At 45.8% G+C, this 15,979-nt stretch overlaps 1 protein-coding gene across 4 annotated transcripts in view; it reads left to right on the top strand.

The window, feature by feature from the left end:
* LOC118370754 (semaphorin-3C) overlaps nucleotides 1-15,415 on the top strand; it is a 57,282-nt gene extending 41,867 nt beyond the window's left edge. For all 4 annotated transcript variants that reach the window (XM_052460570.1, XM_052460571.1, XM_035755863.2 and 1 more), the window contains 14 exons: nucleotides 921-1,040; nucleotides 2,298-2,388; nucleotides 3,584-3,703; nucleotides 3,939-4,081; nucleotides 4,185-4,299; nucleotides 4,870-4,939; nucleotides 6,754-6,898; nucleotides 7,171-7,393; nucleotides 8,572-8,660; nucleotides 9,293-9,334; nucleotides 9,772-9,929; nucleotides 10,962-11,029; nucleotides 11,801-11,931; nucleotides 12,926-15,415. In XM_052460570.1, coding sequence (XP_052316530.1) covers nucleotides 921-1,040; nucleotides 2,298-2,388; nucleotides 3,584-3,703; nucleotides 3,939-4,081; nucleotides 4,185-4,299; nucleotides 4,870-4,939; nucleotides 6,754-6,898; nucleotides 7,171-7,393; nucleotides 8,572-8,660; nucleotides 9,293-9,334; nucleotides 9,772-9,929; nucleotides 10,962-11,029; nucleotides 11,801-11,931; nucleotides 12,926-13,357 — 1,947 coding nt within the window. In that variant the 3' untranslated portion in view covers nucleotides 13,358-15,415. The remainder of the gene's footprint in view (nucleotides 1-920; nucleotides 1,041-2,297; nucleotides 2,389-3,583; nucleotides 3,704-3,938; nucleotides 4,082-4,184; nucleotides 4,300-4,869; nucleotides 4,940-6,753; nucleotides 6,899-7,170; nucleotides 7,394-8,571; nucleotides 8,661-9,292; nucleotides 9,335-9,771; nucleotides 9,930-10,961; nucleotides 11,030-11,800; nucleotides 11,932-12,925) is intronic.
* The last annotated feature ends 564 nt before the right edge of the window (nucleotides 15,416-15,979 follow it).

The raw sequence follows: 15,979 nt of genomic DNA, 5'->3' as shown, positions 1-15,979 counted from the left end.
TGATTAAGTCCATGTTTAAAAGTTCCCTCACTGTGTGATCCTCCCTTAAAGGCCATCAGCCTGGTTTTAAATCCCCTACTACAGTTGCTCTGGCTTGTCTCTGAAGGGGGCCTGTGACTGGTAGTTAACCCCAGCAAGCTCTGGGACATGAAATGAGTTAATTTGTAAATCTGGATATTGGATATGAGCAGTGGGGGGTGTGTAGAGTTGAGGGAGTCGTCTGAAGGGCGTTTATCTGCTAGGAGGAGAGGGAATGAAAGGGGAAGTGAAAAAGCGAGAGGGAATGAAGGGTGTGTGATGTTGGACATATCATAGTTTTTCTCGGTAGAGTTGGTGTGCGGAGTGTGAGTGGGCGCAGCTGCTCCGTTTCCGTGGCGATGGCCAAGTTCCTAATGGCTCCCTGGATGATCCTCTCCTCCGCTGGCTCGCTCCGCGGTCTGAGTTTTTATTACGCACAAAGCCCAGTGCTCCGGCCAGTCCCACCTCGTGCTGAAGAGGGAAAGATCTCGATTGGGTCTGTAATCAGATCACAGGGCTGTATATACTCAGCCCTGGAGACAGGGCTTTGACGAAACATCACTTCACCGTTGACACCCTTTTTCCCACTCTACCAGTGCCAGGGAGCAAACTGGAAATAGCTATTATGATTGTACTTAATGACAGTACATAAGTAGCAAGTGAGGAAAGTTGGAATAACATTGGTAGCTAACCATTTGGAACTGTGTAATTGCTCTGTATGAAGCATAGGCCCTGACCAAACACAACTTAGCCACTGTTAGCTGTATGACCTTCTCAACAATTGCAATCTGGAAGGATTATGCTGTTGAACTTGCAACATTACATGATAGATTGATTGACTGATGTCTGGGTACTTTGATTTCATACATGTACTAACCAATTTCCTCTCCACCTCTCTGCAGCATGGATGTGGTAACTTCATCCGGGTGGTCCAGCCGTTCAACAGAACCCATCTGTTCATCTGTGGGAGTGGTGCCTACAGTCCTGTCTGTGCCTTCATCAACAGGGGCAGGAGACCAGAGGTTCGTATGCTCCTTGACTTATAATCAGACCATGACCGCTATGCTATAGTTCACCTACAGTACAGTCTCTACCACCATATTCTCATACAAATGGAAATTCCTGTGGATATGTGATGTGGTTATTGCTGAAACTAGAGTTTGGTAGGTTTACGGCTGGGCGCCTCTGCTTCTGAAACCAAACTACCGGATTTTTTATGTCTCATCTGGGGCAAGAGGAAGTCTGTCTTAATCCAAGACATCCTCAGGAAAGCAGCCATAACAGTTGAGTTTAGCCTTGTGTGTCAGTCTCTCTGAGACAGAGGAGAGGGATGGAGTAGAAGAGGAGGAGCTGTCTGCCCCGGTCTCTGGCCACCTGGCCCTGAAAACAAGACTGGGAAACCCCTCCAGGAGAAAAGCTCTCACTGAACTCACTCGCAGTTACAGCAGTCTGCAGCGCCTGCCAAATGCTAATCGGCACAGAGTTCGAAACCAGGCTCTTTCTTCAGTATGGTGTCTTCTGTCATTTAGGGTTTTGTTTAAAAAGCAGCATTGCTCTGTTTTTCCCATCCGCCAATTTTTGGATGTGTCAGTATCGTTTCTCAGACTGGGTTTGCTAACAGTAACAAGCTTCTATTGTGGGACTTTGACACATATCTCTCTGGGCTCTTTGGCCACTAAGCGTGTGTCACATTGTTGTTTGGGAGCCTAGTGAGGAGGATTTCAGTGTCACAGACAGGTCACCTTTGTGTGAGTGTGTCGCCGTACAGACCCTGTGAGGAATGGCCACGGTTCACTGCCAGAGCCACGGGAAATCTTCACGCACCACTTGGAGAGCAGCCGCGCTTTTCTGGAGAACGTCCCTGGGCTGACGGCACCCCCTTCCCCTTCATTCCCCCAGTCAGAACTGTCGAAGTGTGGGTTGGACCAAGCCGGGGGGATTTTCCACTGACCGCCGAGATTGTAAATTCAGATGATCCATTTCACTGTGAGGGGTGGCAGAGGGCCAGGTCTGAGATGGAACCACAGCATCTCAGCCCATCGGAGGACATTCCTCCCTAATGGAATGTTCTTTTTAATGTCCCGTGCAGACCAGTAAAGGTAAAGCCCAGCGCTGGTTTTGTAACTCTTTAAACCAGAGGGGAAAAAACCTTACTCTGGATTACCTTGAGAACATTTGGAATGCTCATAATCTCATATTTATTGCTAAAAAAGAGCAGAAGGTTGAATTCCATCAAATTCCCATATGCAATATGTTAATTACATTTTATTTTCCTGCAGGAGCAAGTGTTCCACATTGACTCCAGAGCGGAATCTGGGAAGGGAAGGTGCTCCTTCAATCCTAGAGTCAATACGGTCTCCGTCATGCTTAGTAAGTTTCCCTCTGACCCTCTATTGGCACTATTTCTGTCTCTGCAGGAGACATCATACAAAAACCCAAATCGCTGTGCTTCCCCACCCTATGGTTAACCCAACTCCCATCCGCCTTATCGGTGACCCTGCCGTAGGTCGGGCCGCACACCCTTGTCAGTCTGTGTCGTCCTTTGGCCTCTGATTGGTTGCCGGGTGTCAAGTTTCTGACGAAATAGCCAGAGGCACCGAGTCGCACGCACAGCTCGACATTCTGACACCCAAGCCCCGTGGCGTCAGCAGCCCTACCCGTCATCAGCCCCTCAAGCCCGGGCCGTCCGGTCACAAGGAGAGGGTTGGCAGAGAGGAGGGGTAGTGGTGGCAGAGAGGGGTAGTGGTGGCAGAGAGGAGGGGTAGTGGTGGCAGAGAGGAGGGGTAGTGGTGGCAGAGAGGAGGGGTAGTGGTAGCAGAGAGGAGGAGTGGTTGTGGCAGGGAGGGGACCTCTGAGTCAGACTAGGGGACAATCAGGCCTGTGTCTGGGCTAGATAAAAAGGCTCCATCTCCATACTGAACCCCTCATATGAGCTTGTGCTGTCTGGGGGATGTTGACACCACTGCTCCCCTCAAAGCAGCCAATCACATACAAACACTTGGACCTGAGCCACACCACCAGAGTACAGGCTGCTGCATGCTGGGGCTGATGGAATGATGAAGTGACAGAGTAATGGAATGATGAAATACACAGAGTGTGCGGAGAGGAAAGAAAGAGAGTGCGGGCTCACAGCCAGGGTCATTAGCAGAGTACAGGGAGATCAAACACTATGGCTGTAAATCCACTGTTGGCTCCATTACTGTTTACTGTCACCATTCCCTGTCCACAGTGATGTACTGTCTCTGTAAATAAAGGCTGTCATTGTAAATAAGAATTTGCCTAGTTAAATGAAAAAATTCCATCACCATTGAATTCACCATTGAATATGAACCCAGAATTTCCATTGCTGTCAATGGAAATTGAGACAGGCACATTTTTGTTCCCTTGGCCATTAATAGTCAGTGATTTATTTTTTTGTGTGTGTGTTTTGTCAAGTCTTTAGGGCTCGTGGGGGGTGAACAGAGTGTTCTGTTTAGTCAGATGGGAGTAAGATGGTTCAGCTATGATCCAGGGGTGTGTTTTCTTCCATAATGAACACAGCCCTGTATGTGTCTCTGTGTTCCAGACCAGGAGCTGTTCTCAGGCATGTACATAGACTTCATGGGGACGGACGCTGCCATCTTCAGGAGCCTCACCAGGAGGAACGCAGTGAGGACAGACCAGCACAACTCCAAGTGGCTGAGTGGTGAGCACGTACAGCAGAAACATATGAAGCACATGTAATGTACACCAGAAGTCTCCAACTGTGACCCTGAAGAGCTAGAGGTTGGGCAGGCTTTTATTCCATCCCTGCACTAACACATCTGGAGTTGGAGATCCACATTTAGTACATCAAAAGTACTTGAACTACTTTGACACTGGAGACAGTGGACAGAACGTTATACTACAACATTTTGACCCTGTTTATTTATTTTCCATAGAACCCATCTTCATAGATGCCCAGTTAATCCCAGACGGATCGGATCCCAACGATGCTAAACTGTATTTCTTCCTCCGGGAGAGACTGACGGACAACAGTGGGAATACCAAGAACATCCACACCATGGTCGCTAGAGTGTGTCCTGTAAGTGTGTGTTCAGGAAGTGTGTGTACGTGCGTGTGCATTGCATACAAGGGTATGTGTGCATACATGAGACATTAACATGCATCTCTTTCAACGTCTACAGAATGACATAGGTGGCCAGCGTAGCCTGGTGAACAAGTGGACCACGTTCCTGAAGGCCCGGATGGTGTGTTCAGTTCTGGAGGAGGACGGCACGGAGACGCACTTTGACGAGCTCGGTGAGGAATACGCCAACACCTACCTACTATCTTCACCAAGGCCTGGAACATTCTGTTCCAACCCAAACCACTTCTCCTGTTTACCGAGAACTAAACATCTCGCTAGCCAGTCTTAACAAATACCAATGGATCTCAGATGCTCAGGTGTTTTGCATTATAAGAAGGGTCTTTACACCGGTTTGTTGACCTTCTCAGTATTGAAAGAATTCATGGTTGCACTTTAGTTGGCTAGTCCACCTGTAGATGCTCTACAGACTATTAGTAACATTTAAACTATCTTCTAGCTCTATCCCCAACCATAACCCTTACCCTAACCTTTAGTCTAAACCTAACAAGCAGTAGCTGTTCAACAGATCGTTTGTTGATAATATGACGAGCCGGACTATCCATACAGTGACCCAATTCATCCCTTAGTATTATTTGAGTCTTCTTTGAGTCTAGGGAGGTCTGTCAACACGGACATTCATTCAATTCATCTCCACTTCAGACTCTTCCGTTCCAGGAATATTAAACGATAAGGTGCATGATGAACGCTGACTCCATAACACAACGTTGTGTTTCCCCTTCCAGAGAGTGTGTTTTTGCTGGAAACCGATCACCCCAAGAGCCTCCTGGTGTTCGGCGTCTTCACGTCCACAAGGTGAGGCCAATGGTGATATTGCTCGAGCCTTAGTGGCTATGCTGACTGGCATGGCAGCACCGGATACCATTAGGAATGAAGCTGACATGACAGGAGCTCCTGGATAGAGACCTCCAGTATCACCTGACTGTAGCATTTCATTTTTAAAATGTAACCTTTATTTAACTAGGCAGGTCAGTGAAGAACAAATTCTTATTTACAACGACGGCCTATGTAACAGTACAGCTTCCGTCCCTCTCCTCGCCCCAACCTGGGCTTGAACCAGGGACCCTCTGCACACACAGACAACAGCCACCCTCGAAGCATTGTTACCCATCTCGCCACAATAGCCGTGGCTCTTGCAGGGCAAGGGGAACAACTACTTCAAGGTCTCAGAGCGAGTGACGTCACCGATTGAAACGCTATTAGCGCGCACCACCGCTAACTAGCTAGCCATTTCACATCGGTTACACCTACACCGGCCAAACCCGGACGACGCTGGGCCAATTGTGTACCACCAAATGGGACTCCCAATCACGCCCGGATGTGATGCAGCCTGGATTCAAAATAGGTACTGCAGTGATGCCTCTTGCGCTGAGATGCAGTGTCTTAGACCACTGCGGCACTTGGGAGCACACTCTAGTGACCTGCATGTAGTACCAGAGGAGGCTGGTAGGAGGAGCTATAGGAGGATGGGCTCATTTGTAATGGGATAAATAAAACCGAGTCATACATGTGGTTACCATATGTTACCATATATACGGATCTGTTAGAGCCATGACAATGAGCCCATCCTCCTATAGCTCCTCCCACCAGCCTCCTCTGGCACATTGACTTAACTTTACCATACCGTTCTCATTACATTGATCACTTTTCCTTATGTACTAGTAATGCAGTTAGTGAGCTCTGCTTCCTTTCGCAATGTTGACAGCAAGTTCATTATGCATGAGTATCACCATGTATTACCCCTGGTGTTTCCTGAGGTCTGTTACTGTATGTGGTAACTTCAGACACTATGTGTTCAATTACTTTATTTATCCTCAAGGGCTTTTGCAGGATGGCTATGGATGCCTGTTATGTGTACTCACTAGGAACGAGGTTTGTATTCACTAGGAACTAAACGGAAGCAAACGTGCAGAAACAGGAAGGGAACTATCAATAAGAAACTTGATTTTTTTTTACATTGCAAAACATTTTGCTATGCTCTGCACTAATGAATACAACCCTGGTTTCTTCAATCATCAAGGCTAATTGGGCAGTATCTAGATCAGGGTTACTCAACCTTGTACCGGGACCCTTCCATAAATCCTAAGGAAACACTTGTATCTTTTAACCTGGCCATATAGCCAACACAAACAGTCTGTAGTCTCCAAGCAATCTCTTGCTCGCTCTCGCTCCCGCTCTCGCTCCCGCTCTCGCTTATAATTATATATATATATATATATATATATCCAACACAGTCTGTAGTCTCTATGCAACATTGTCATTCCTATCAGCACAATGTGTTTCTTCCTCTTGCTCCTTCAGGCTTTCTCCTCTGTTTTGCTCGCTGAACAAAGGCTCTCTGTATTACTGATGGTCATGCGGTTTGGACCAGACCCTAAAAACCACATCATATCCTTCTGGGAATGGAGCAAGAATGGGGGAAGAGGGACAAGTTGGGTAGGGCGAAGTGGGGTGGCAGTAAGCTTCACCCGGATTTGATGGCTTGGATATCCTATGAACAGCAGGGTTTAAAGGACTGTGATGTTTTAACTGGGTGGATCTGGGGGCTTCTGGGATGTCAGTTATCCACATCACACTGACCGCCAGAATGTGTGTGTCGTTTCCCACAGCTCAGTGTTTAAGGGCTCGGCCGTGTGTGTCTACAACATGGCAGACATCTTGACAGTCTTCAACGGGCCGTTCGCTCACAGGGATGGGCCGAACTTTCAGTGGGTGGCGTACCAGGGACGGATCCCCTACCCCCGGCCTGGAACTGTGAGTTTAGGATCTAATATCTGTATTGAACTCAAAATAAGACGAGCGCCAATGCAAATGTACAGTTCCTTGTTGTTCTCCTACACAGTATCTACTGTGTCTATCAGTGTGGTTGAGGAAACAAGGTCAGAGAAACATTAATCGATGAGGATGATGACAGCAGAGTTCAGGGTCAGGGGTAGGCTTTTCCTTCATGTACCTTTGTCACAGAGCTGAGTGGGAGGGATTTATTCACCCTCTATAGCATCTCTCCTCTTTCTCCCTCCCTCCAGTGTCCAGGCGGAGCCTTCACCCCTCACATTCAGAGCACCAAGGAGTTCCCTGACGACGTGGTGACGTTTGTCAGGAACCACCCGGTCATGTTCAATTCTATCTACCCCGTTGGCAGGAGGCCCCTGGTGGTCAGAACGCAAGCTGACTACAAGTACACCTCCATCGCTGTGGACCAGGTGACCGCCGCAGATGGCCACTACCAGGTCCTCTTCCTGGGCACAGGTTTGTACTGAACAATACATCCTTATTGATCTGTTGGAGACAACTAGCACCCAGTCCCACCACACAACATACACACACCACAGGCTGGGAGCAGCACAGGGCCTGTACATCGCCTACATCAGCACCTAAGTAGCTGTTCAGGATGCCTGTTCAGACTAACATTCTCATATTCCTCGTCTCGCCACTTGTGTTCAATAACCATCAGAGTTGCACTTTAAAGAGCTCTGACTAATGCGGTGGGTTACATGAGTGGGATGCTTCGTAAAGAGTGTGACATCGTCCATGATGGAGCATCCATGTTGGCTACGGATGCTAATAGATCTCCAGGCCCCAGCATGACAGCCTAAATGACCTGTTCTCTCTGTCACCAGGGGGTGGCGCCACCACAATGCCCTCATTATACATAACCCACTTAATTCCATTTCATTCTATATTGCAGTAATCCATCTCTGCTCTCTCATGCCATAACGCAGGCATTTCATAAGCAAATGGTTACAGAGGGGATATGAACTCAAGATAAGTAGTTGGTCTCGCTCTTCTGTGAATAGAACAATAACTACACTATAACGAGAGACAAATAGACGTTCAGGAGGGCGATGCAGCCCACTGGGTGGAGGAAGAGGAGGAAGAGGACAGGTCTGAGAGGGGAGTGTGGAGCTGGCTGTACGTCATGCATCCCAGGGAGCCTCTCTCCTTTCTCTCACCCACAGCTGTTTATGTTTATCAGCCTTCCAATCCGCCAAGATGCCTGAAGACATGCCAGTAATGTCAGACTGCAGGGCGGAGAGGTGGGGGCTTTGTTTCAGGGATGTGGAGAGTTATTTTCAGGGGATCTTGCTGTAACTCTCCTCTCTCCTCCCTCTGCTCGCTAGCTAACTCCTGGACAAACATAGTTCTGCCCCTTTCCGTGGCCTTTGTCCGTTCTCCTCTCTGTGGGTTCTAAAGCCCACAAACCCACAACTGGCTTGACTGTGGATACCGGTCACAGCTGTCTCCATTCTCTGACGTGTAATATGGAACTGATAGATGCGCACACACACACACACACACACATTTCAAAACAATAACATGTAGTATGGCAATTGTGAAGTCTTTTGTCTGCAATGTATTTTTCGTTATGTGTTTGCTAATGGGGATCTGAATAAATCAGAACAAAATGTGTGTGTGTGTGTCCTCAGACAAAGGGACAGTGCAAAAGGTCATCGCTCTCCCCACAAACCGCTCCCTGGACCAGGATCTGATACTAGAAGAGCTGGAAGTGTTTAAGGTTTGAATTCTCTCTCTCTCTCTCAAACACAGACAGACATCAAATGCAGACAGAATAGGAGCTCTTGGCTTTTTCACAAAGGGTCACAGACTGTACTCCTAAGGGAGGGGCGTTAAGGAGCGTGATGACCCGGCCACTAAACCACCACACAAGACTGATGGGAAGCATACTGACATTAGAGGGCGATGCCAGTCACCCATACCAACCCTCACAAGCTCTGTTTTATCTCAGCCTGATAAACAAAGCAAGTCATCCATGTGATCAAGGCCCAACCAAGCTAATCTCTCTCTGCACCTGGACTACACCGGTCTCCCAGTCTCCCACTAGTGTAGTTTGACGTGTCATGGAGATCTCACATAGTGTTCCTACTAGTGCCGCGCGGTGGACGGTTACAGGGTATTCAATAGGATGTTAGATAACCTGAGTGCTGGTAAAAAGACCCCTACACAGGAAATACATTTGGTCCTTTACATTCTAAGATTCACGATGTGCAACAAGGACTAGCTCAAACACACCTACAGTTTTATGTAATATGATAAGAAAGTTATTATGGTCCATTACTTTTATGACATAGGGTCACAACATTTGTTTCGTAATATTATTGACATTGTGGCATGTTTCTTTCTTCCCAGAATCAAGCTCCAGTGACAAACTTGAGAATATCTTCCAAAAAAGTAAGTATGTGCAACCAGTGCTTAATGTATCTCAATATTGTTTCAAAATGCTTCTGATTTTTAAATTTTTTATTTTACCTTTATTTAACCAGGCAAGTCAGTTAAGAACATATTCTTATTTTCAATGACGGCCTGTTCAGGGGCAGAACGGGGCAGAACGACAGATTTGTACCTTGTCAGCTAGCTCGGGGGTTTGAACTCGCAACCTTCCGGTTACTAGTCCAACGCTCTAACCACTAGGCTACGCTGCCGCCCCTACGCTGATTAGCTCATTGCTATCGCCTAGTGCAATAGTTTATCTTCTGCATTAAAATTGTGACTCAGCCGGAAAGCATGATAATAAGCCATATTTGTCCGTGAGCTTAACTTAGTTAAGTCACGCTTCCACTTGTTAAAACAAACAGTGTGGTTGACATTTGAACTGTTTGGCCTCGCAGCAACAGCTGTACGTAAGTTCAGAGCACGGCGTGTCCCAAGTGTCTCTGCACCGTTGCCATGCCTACGGCTCAGCCTGCGCAGACTGCTGCCTGGCCAGAGACCCCTACTGTGCCTGGGACGGCCTGAGCTGCTCCCGCTTCTACCCCACTGGCAAGAGGTACGGTACTACAGACCCTGGTTTGGGTCAACATCAACAGTACAATGCCAACTGTGGGAAAAGACCACTCTAAAGCAAACAGAGCGGCACAATTAACATTTTACAGTGTTATTCCACTCTATGGTGCAGTCTGCTTTTACCCGTAAAACATTGTTGCTGAGGACCCAGGTTGTTAAGGGTTACAGTATAGGGCAACACTTCACATAGCTTAGGTGTTATTCATGGGGAATTAGCTGGGAATAAAGACAGGCTCACCTGGGCTCAATCACCTGCTTTTATTACCTCCCTGATATCTGTCTGTTCCAGAGGTTGTTCCCCACTTCAGCATTATTGTTGTCATTCTGTTCCCCCTGTTCTGACACTGTTCCTGTCCCGGTCCTTGTCTGTGTTTGGTATACTCAGTGTAAACACCATGTATTCTTGAATTGATCCAACCATAGCCATAACACAGCCGTAGCACAGTGAGTGATACCGTTCTACTTTGAACAGTCCCCCCTCTGGTTTCCCTCCTCACCGGCTGCTCAGCTGCCATTTCAGTCAACCACAGTTCAAGTGTAGCTTGGTCAGGGAACAGAAGCTCTGCCCCTTTACTCAGAAAGCCTGCTGTTTAAGCTCTCTCTCCCTGTAGCTGTTGGATGGGAGGCGACTGAACCATATAGTGGAATAACACTGTCAAATGTTCCTCACACCCCTGTCTGGCTCAGTGGTCCTTCCTCACTGTTGATATTTGGGGGTTTTAGAAATTTTCATAATGGGCTGGAGGGTTGGTATAACCATGTTTCTAAGCTACTGGGCTTTGTGAAAGGTAGGTATTCTCCAACTGGTTTATGTAGGCAATGAAACTAGATATACAATATATTTGACAGGATTCAACGGTTAGGCCACTTCATAGTACATTTTATTTATAAATATTTATTTATTTATTTATTTATTTATATATATATATATTTATTTATATATTATTATTATATATATTAGGGTACTGTATTGTGGCATTGGAAATATTTCTGGATGGTTATGGTTTCTATACAGAAGGAGCAGAAGACAGGACATCATCCATGGCAACCCACTGACTCAGTGCAGAGGATTCAACCTGAAAGGTATGACAACATCCAGCCAACGTGTGCCCAATGCCTGAGAAACCCACAGCTCTGTTGAATTGGCCAACAGAGGGCATTCGTATGCTAATCCATTTATCTGATTTCCTCGACTCATTTGCTCTGTGGCTGGTCTATCCCAGCTGTACTCATTTTACTCTAAAAGGGTCTAACATAGATTCTGTTGGTTTATGGGTCATTTGAGTTCAGGCCCTTGTGGGTCAGCAGCAGGTGCATAGTGTTTTACTGTATTGTCCCCTTGAGAGAGTGTGAGAGAGTAAACAAACAGACTATACAGAGATGATTCACTCAATCAGCTGTCGGCAAGCTGTCTAACAAGGGGAGGCGCTACGGTCCCCATAGTGATACATTCCAGTATAAGTCTGTGTAAATTAACATATGTCATGGGACTAAACCATATGGTCACTGGTGCTAATTAGTCTATACCCTGTCATCCATCCAGCATGGGGATGAGCTAGTTGGCTGGGACACATCAGATGACAATGCTGTCAGTTAAAGACCAGGTCAACCAAGCTTGTTCTACTATACAGATATGAAGTGCATCTCAGTGGGGATGCAATCTGACAAACGAGCGTACTTGGGGGATAATCTTAACTTGAGTCAAATTTCAATGGGAGACTAATTGAAAATTAGACTTAAGTGCAAGTTTAGGATTCACCCCCTAGTGACTGTGAGGGTTTGGTTGTACTGCAGGTGTCTAACCCACAATCATCCTGTTGTGTGGTTTATGTCTGTCAAACACCCTTGTTTCAGCATACAGGAACGCGGTGGAGATGACCCAGTATGGAGTGAAGAACAACACCACCTTCCTAGAGTGTCTTCCTAAGTCCCCTCAGGCCTCCGTCCGCTGGCTCATCCACAGAGACAATGACAGGAGGAAAGAGGTCAGACAACACCTTCCCGAGTCAAAGTTCATTGAGAAGCTGGGTTGAACCATAGAAATCGAAGGATTCATTCTGTGTGTTCAATGTCAGAGCTGGCTCAATTGGCTCAATTCCGACTCCAGTTTCTTGCAAATCAATGACGTTTTAGGCAAAAATGGAATCCCATGATGTAAAGGAGGATTGAGTAGGTATCCTTCGATGACGTGTTTGAAGTAATATCAGACCACTATCACGTCATGCCTCGGATGACGTTGTAAAGTATTTATTGGCTGTGTAACAAGATAATGAGTAGTGATATACTGTAGGTCACATGTGATATGGGACCTAACTAATGAGTCTATTCTCAACGGGGGAAACATTTCACATTACTGACACCCTCTAAGACTTCCTGCTGCCCATCAGGTCATGAGAAATGATACGGGGCTGTGCAAAGAGAACCTGTTCTTTTGATAAAATTTTTTTTTTTTTTTTACAGATTTCACTGTTTGTAGCTCATGAAAATGAGTATTCCAGGTGAACTGTTTAAAGACTTCCTCCTGCCATTTTTGACCTTTTACTATTGAAAAGCAATATCCCCAGTATTCATACAGTAAAGGACACTAGAGGGTAAAACATTTATTTATTTTTTTTTATAGCAAAATTGTTTTTTTTAGACATAACTGCAAACTTCAAGGAGTAGGACATTTATGGCGTTGGGCTGATGGGAAGTCGTGATGTCATGGACCTCCCCCCTTGCTTGTGGGACAATAGAGAACAAAGGAGTAAAGCCCCCCCACCTTGTGCTATGTCATGACATTCTGGACCACCAAATTGAGATGTGCTTTACGATAAGTAAATCCAGTGTTAAATGAGCTGAAAAGGAGACTGGAGTGCCACTTTAAGTTGATTTGTTTTTGCTCGATTTACTTGACTATAGATCATGCTGTGGGATAATTTTGTTATGCTATAGGACAATTAACACCATTCTGCTGATACCTCTCTTTCCCCCTTCCAGGTGAAGCTGGGTGACCGTGTGGTCGCCACTGACCACGGCCTGCTCATCCGCTCCGTCCAGCTGTCAGACCAGGGCCTGTACTATTGCCTGGCCACGGAGAACACCTTCAAGCGCACCGTGGCCAAGCTCCGCCTGCGTGTCCTGAGTGAGGCCATGGTGTCAGTGCTGATGGACAAGCAGCAGTCTCCCTGGGCCTGGGCCAGCACCCTGCACCCCAAGGCCCTGCTCTCAGCCTTCAGCCCTGCAGAGAGCCTGGCCGTACAGCAGTACTGTAAGGAGAGGAAGCAGCTCCAGAGTCTGCAAGGGGCCAGGCAGCAGAAGGGGCCGAGGGGAGGGCCTCCCCTACGGGGTGACATGGCCAAGCTCAAGCCCCTGCTAGACCTCCGGAAGAGCCGCAACCGCAGGAACCACCTGGAACTGCCTGATGTCTGACTGGTGGAGACGAGGGCTGTGTAGAGGGGGTATACATGAACACACACACACAACCCCCGAGCTCCCGCCCTGCCCAGAGGCAATGGACCTGAACTGAACACTTCCCCAGCTCCAGCTACTGTAGGTTTACAAGGAGAGAGTGGAACTCACCCTGCCTGGGGCTGTCTGTAGTCTTATATGCATGAGGTACACTGACCAGATGACTGTGATATACATGCACACCTCACATCCTGTCACACTCACCATTTAGGCAGAGGTGTAAAGGACACATGGAGATGTGTGGATTTAGGCATCGGGTTCAGGTGTCGTAGGCTAAATACACAGGATGACTTACTGCATTTAATGCTGCTCCCATAGTTCTATGATAATACTTGCCACACATATATACTGTAGTCACGCTATACAGTAGGCAATGGTCTGATAACAGTATTGTAGTATATTCCGTATAGACATTTACAGCATGGGGAAATGCATCAGGCAGCATATAATGGCTTAGTATGGATGGATGTCTGGTCCAAGGAGAACAAACCTGGACTTACAGATGGTAAAGATTGTGATTGAGTAGGGAGATCATTGGCATATTAATTTGTATATCCAAGAGGGGTGTTTCATAGGGAGCACCCTAGTTGTTTACACTCTGCTCTGCAACTGAACCTTGACTCATATTCATATCATATTCATCCACATGAACACTGTTTACAACTACCACCTATTACAGCTTTACATTTTGACAAAACGACAGGGCTGTCGTCAATATCAGAAACAAATCTCTCATTGTATGACCCGTTTCTATGTTCACATTGTAGCTCTGTCTCTATGGAGGAACTCTATCCCTCCTAACACCAGATAAAATAGCAGCACAGCCTATACAAAAGGCATATTGTCCATAGTAAGTGGTCCCAATAAAAATATCCCAGCCTTGGAAATTGAAACAGTGGCTAGGCCAAAGTACACCTCCAGCTCAGCTGCCACCCATATGGACAGTACCGTTACACTAGAACACGTAGCGCTGTGTGAGCAAAGAACCTTTGTTGGGAGGGATTCTGCTCAATTTATTACAGGAACACTGGTAAGACCACCCGACATGTTCACAATCCTTACTCGGTCATATTCTAAACATCATGTTGAACAGGACAAAGGTCATAGAATGCTGTGACCTAACATTTTATGTCGTCTTTCCTGTATTTATTCACGTTACTTGGAACATTTCTGTTCTTAAATGGTACGGGACATTGTGCCATACTGCACAAGTATCTCTTCGATAGTGTACGATACTGTCGTCAGCACATAAGCATGTTCATGTATATAAAATCCATCTAAACTTTGTGGCTATTTGCAATACATCGCTGGATTGGTTTTATACTGAGGGAGTATAGCAGTGAGTATAGTATATACTATATATAGTATATAGTATAGCTTTTGTATTCAGGTACATGTACACTCCTGATTTTGGGGTTTGCATTTTCTTGATCCATGATTTGATGAGATATATTTCATCTCCTTACGGAGTTTTAATTTCACGTACAGCAAGGCAGACACGATCAAAAATAACCATGATGACCATTTAACTTGAATATCATTCTAATCATTTCATTCACAGTTTGTGAGATGGTCAGATTGGCTGATTCTCTGTTTCTATAGTGTGAATAGCCCTTTCCTGTTTGTCTCAGAAGTATAGTCTGTGTAGATGTATTCAGGGTCGGTATGTGTACAAAGTTTTTCATTCTTTATTTTCATCATTGTAACTTATGTCATTGTGTCCAGTTTTTGTGGATCTGCGCTTTGGAATGTGACCCTAGTGTATATAATTTAACATATTTAATCAAATATTCTTGACCGTATCTGCAAATCGTAGAGCTATATTTTCTTTTTGACAAAATATTTTTTGAAGGTCTGGCTTTTCCTTAACAAATCTCTAGACTGACGAGTTTAGGTCGAGTCAAACTTTTAACAAGTGTCGTCATAGTGATGTTCAATGTCATTTCCATGTCATCATAAAACTGGTGTATTTCTATTTATTAATGTAATGACAGCCTGAATAAATGCATTTAGAAACTACTTTGAATTTCCTACATTTAGGTTGTAAGTAGTCAGAGATGAATCTGACAGGAGAGGAAACAACCGGATCATTCCAAGGAGCAGGAAGTCCCCATATTACACTTATCTCTTCAAATGTGATACACTTTCACTGTTCAGTCATGCTTAGGAATTACATTGATTTATTGAATGTATGGAATTCATGAGGTTGGTGGCACCTTATTTGGGGGGCTTATTGGTATGTCGAGAGTGGAATTGGTGGAGTGGTATCAAATACATCTTAGACATGGTTTCCATGTGTTTGATGCCATTCCATTGACTCCATTCCAGCCATTTATTATGAGCCATCCTCCCCTCAGCAGCTTCCACTGATAAAATTGTATGATTAATGAAAACAAATCACATTACTGTTCTGTTGGCTAGATATTTGCCGTGTTCATGTGCTAGTCGGAAATGTCCATCTTGCTAACTGGTTGAACGCGGTACGTGTATAATAACTACAACCAGTTAGCATGTCGAAAATGTAAGTTTCCGAGTTCCGACGAGCACGTGAATGCAGCATTAATATTGAGAAAAAGGTCAGGG

Source organism: Oncorhynchus keta, chromosome 13 (genome assembly GCF_023373465.1).
Source record: "Oncorhynchus keta strain PuntledgeMale-10-30-2019 chromosome 13, Oket_V2, whole genome shotgun sequence".
Lineage (NCBI taxonomy): Eukaryota > Metazoa > Chordata > Actinopteri > Salmoniformes > Salmonidae > Oncorhynchus > Oncorhynchus keta.
Note: the sequence above shows the minus strand (reverse complement) of the source record. Positions and strands in the feature narration are given on the sequence as shown.